Here is a 3,878-nt window from a genome sequence, read left to right as displayed (position 1 = left end):
ACATTTGATCAAGAATTTGATAAAAATAAAAAATGCTTATGATTACTGACTGAGCAATACAGGGAAAAGCTCTGGGTTTTACTGAGGAAGCCTCCTACAGAAGAGGATAAGGAACTTCCGCTGCCATTTAACCTGCCCCCCTCCATGCTTGTCCACATGATGGGGCTGGGTCACGTGGCCACATCAGACAGCTGCTGGGCAGATGTTGGTGAATACCCCTGATACGCAGCAATGAAACTTAAGGAAGAGGATGAATACTGAACTCCACATATCAGACAAATGTTGGCTATTCTTCACTCTTAGCATAGCTTGCCTTTTACAACGAAGCATGTGATAGAAACGAGCTATGTGAGTCTGGGGGGCAGCTGCTATGCAACGTCCACATCGAACAGTAGTCAAGGGCTGGCGAGATGGCTCAGCGGGTGAGAGCAATGCTCTTCCAAAGGTCCTAAGTTCAAATCCCAGCAACCACATGGTGGCTCACAACCACCAGTAATGGGATCTGACGCTCTCTTCTGGTATGTCAGAAGTCAGCTACAGTGTACTTATGTATAATAATAAATCTTTGGGCCAGATCGAGCAGGGACTGAGGGAATGGGGCCAATGAGAGCGATGAGGCTGACTGGAGGGAGCAGGGTTGGCCAGAGCAAGCAGAGGCCCTAAATATTCAATTCCTAACAACTAGATGAAGGCTCACAACCATCTGTACAGTCACAGTGCACTCACATACATAAAATAAATAAATAAATCTTTAAAAAAAAGAAAACTAGTCAAGTGGTGCTTCCCCCCCCATCCTCCCCCCCCCCCCCCAGGAACCCATGGTCCGGAGTTGTGGAGGGGCGGGATGCTGATAAGAGCAGACACTTGTCCACTGAACATACTTCCAGAGATGAAATGATGGGTGTGGGCTGCTAGAAATGAATTCTCTGCTAAATGACTGATTATTTTTCTCATTGATCTGCAAGTCATTCGTGAACAACTCTGAAATTTAATTCTCTCGATGTTACCATGGTAACGACGAGCGAGGCTCTCAGAGAGAGCACATGAACTTGTCCTGTTACTGCGACCTAGCTTGTAAAGAATGATAAATTATAGCACTCGAAATGCCTCCCATTACAGAATGAAGGAAGCCACCGTGGAAGCCTATTGCTCGGAACTGTATTTAAGGATCCGAGGCGTCGGTACGTTACCAGTATAGTATTGTCAATTTTTATAAAAGGTCGGTGACACCGATGATTATAGTATAATAGTTACACAATGTCTTACAGATTATGTATGTCACATCAGCTATAGGCAGCCTCAGAGACGTAATCTACTCAAGCAGTTCAAACAGGGTCCCTCAGGAGCCTCCTTGGGAGTCACTGATTTCAACTTGCTGAGGACAGGAGGAAGTGGAAGGGGCTTTGCTATTCACATGCAGATGAATTTCATTCTAGCTCAGGAACATCTGGGAAATTGACATTGTGAGTGACTTCACGCTATTAAATGCTAGTGATAGCACCCTAGAAACACCCTGGCTTTCCACGAGAGACAGCCAGGGTCTCAAGTCACATAATGGACAGTGATAGAAGAAAATCGACTTCCAGAACAAACACGACTATTGCTGTTATAGCTTGGGCTGTTTGTGCCATCAAGGTGCTGGCCACAGGAGGGCTTTCTCCACAGCACAGACCTGTCATAAATCTGCTGAACATTATCCCCAAATGTCAGAACCATATGCAAGACAAACAGCCAACAGACTCCTCCTCCATCAGAATGACCCAAAGGCGACTCCCTACCCACAGGCCCCCACCCCTCCTGCTCTTAGCTGACCTGCTGATTTGAAGCTGTGCCTGTAGTGTGTGAAGAGCCATGCAGGCTACAAGAATACACTTTCCTGACTTATGATGGTGGCTGTTTACTCAGAACTGGCTTCTTACGTGCGATGCTCATCTAGGAGTCATTCTTGGTATAATTCTTCTCTCATGAAGTTTTGGTCAGCTTAGTGACATGCTAGCCCATAAGTCTAGCCTGTTCTTTAAAAGGTGATATTTAAAGCGAATGTGACAGTCTCACTGGGTGATGAGGGGAGAAGTGGGGGTGGAGGTGGCTCATTCCAGGCAGCTGGAGTCTGGGTTTAAGGATCAGGAAAGCGCACCTGCAGCTGTTTCCTGTGCCCCTCTGTTGAAGGGAGACCATGACAACAGAGAACTCCTTCCTGGTTTCCTGCCAGCTGCATCTGAGTACACCTTCCAGAAGGACGGTGTCCAACATGGGCACCCACCTTTATATGAAATCGCTACCAGAGCCAACAAAATGGCTCAGTGGCTAAAGGCATCTGTCACCAAGCCTGCTGCCCTGAGTTTGATATCCAGAATCCAAATGGTACAAGGAGTCTTGAAAGTTTTTCTTTGATCTCCATAAACATACCATGGCATGTGTGTTCGTGCACACACACACACACACACACACACACACACACACACACACACACACACAGGATAAATAAGTAAATAAGAAAAACTGGTACCAAACACCCTTGATTCATATTGCTAAAGAATAAGAGCAAACACTTACACATACCAAAAAATTTATACTTAGATGTTGCAAGTAGGTGATAGAAAAATTTTTTATTTGAAAAAGAATGACAGACATATAGTGAATATTTTCCTTCTAAAAGACTTCAGAACATTCAGAAAGTTGTAACAGAACAAGAAACAGATTTTCCCTAACAGGTTATATGCTCAACTTTCTTCACATGTTGCCACAGAAGGTAAGAAAATAATCTTCCTCGATTGGGAAGGAAGCCATGCCCACAGCAGGGAAGCGGGTCAGGAGTCCAGCTCGATTTGCTTCCAGGTCTTAGAGGAGCTTCTCTTGTAGTGTTCTAGTTCCTGAAATAAAGATCTGCATCACTTTCAGACAACACATAATTTCAGGTGAGCGCTCATAGGCCACACAGTGCAGCCTTTCCGGCTGTAACCCTCAAGGCTTCCTGAGACCGGCTCTGTGACTCTACTAAAAGCTTGTCTTCTAGAGGATGGCCCCCAGAGACTCTGGGCAGACTAAGCATCACTCAGAGATGAATCTAGTAAAATTTCAGACAAAAATTATTTACTATACAGAATATGCAAGTAACTTTTCAATTAGCAAAGCAAGGTGCTTATACTTCGAGGATTTCAAAGTAGATAGATTTGAAAGTGACATTCAGCTCTTTCCTAAAGTTAGTTTGAAGTTAGCAAATTATCAGTATTTGAGATGTAGATGTTCTTCAAGCCAGTGGTTTTTGCTTTTAGAAATGCTGTCCTACTAGGGCTGGAGAGATGGCTGAGTGGCCAAGAGCACAGGCTGATCTTCCTGAGGACCTGGGTGTGAGTCCAGCCATCACGTGTGTCTCACGGATGTTTATAACTGCAGTTTCGGGGGATCCAATGCCCTCTTCTGCTCTGTGCACAAATATAGTGCACAGAATACATGCAGGTAAACAACCATACACATAAAATAATAATAAAAAAATTTAAAGAAGAAACTTGTCATACTGAGTTAGGTGTGTTGGTGCATATCTGGAGGCCAGCGCTGGGGAGGCAGGCTGCAGAATCTTAGGTTCAAGGTCAGCCTAGGTTTCACAGTAAGATCTCAAGGACTGGGATGTAGCTCATGAGTAGAGTGCTTGTCTAGCTATGGGTTTCTTCCCCATCACTGAGAAGACAAACTGCAGTGTTAGCTATGGTAGCAAATGCCTTTAATTCCAGTACCTGGGAGGCAAAGGCAGCAGAGGTCAGCCTGACCTACATGGCAAATTCCAGGGCTACACAGCAAGACAAAAACGACTTTTTGGTTTTGTTTCTTCAAGATACAGTGTCACTACATACCCCTGGCTGTCCTGGAACATGCTCTGT

At 44.8% G+C, this 3,878-nt stretch overlaps 1 protein-coding gene across 1 annotated transcript in view; it reads right to left on the bottom strand.

The window, feature by feature from the left end:
• Positions 1-2,605: 2,605 nt before the first annotated feature.
• The window catches only part of Dync2li1 (dynein cytoplasmic 2 light intermediate chain 1), a 29,094-nt gene continuing 27,821 nt past the window's right edge, over positions 2,606-3,878 (bottom strand). The window contains exon 13 of the mRNA NM_172256.2: positions 2,606-2,873. Within this exon, the coding sequence (NP_758460.1) occupies positions 2,811-2,873 (63 nt within the window). The 3' untranslated portion in view covers positions 2,606-2,810. The remainder of the gene's footprint in view (positions 2,874-3,878) is intronic.

This window comes from Mus musculus, chromosome 17 (genome assembly GCF_000001635.26).
Source record: "Mus musculus strain C57BL/6J chromosome 17, GRCm38.p6 C57BL/6J".
Classification (NCBI taxonomy): Eukaryota; Metazoa; Chordata; class Mammalia; order Rodentia; family Muridae; genus Mus; species Mus musculus.
This window is presented reverse-complemented; position numbering and strand designations above follow the sequence as displayed.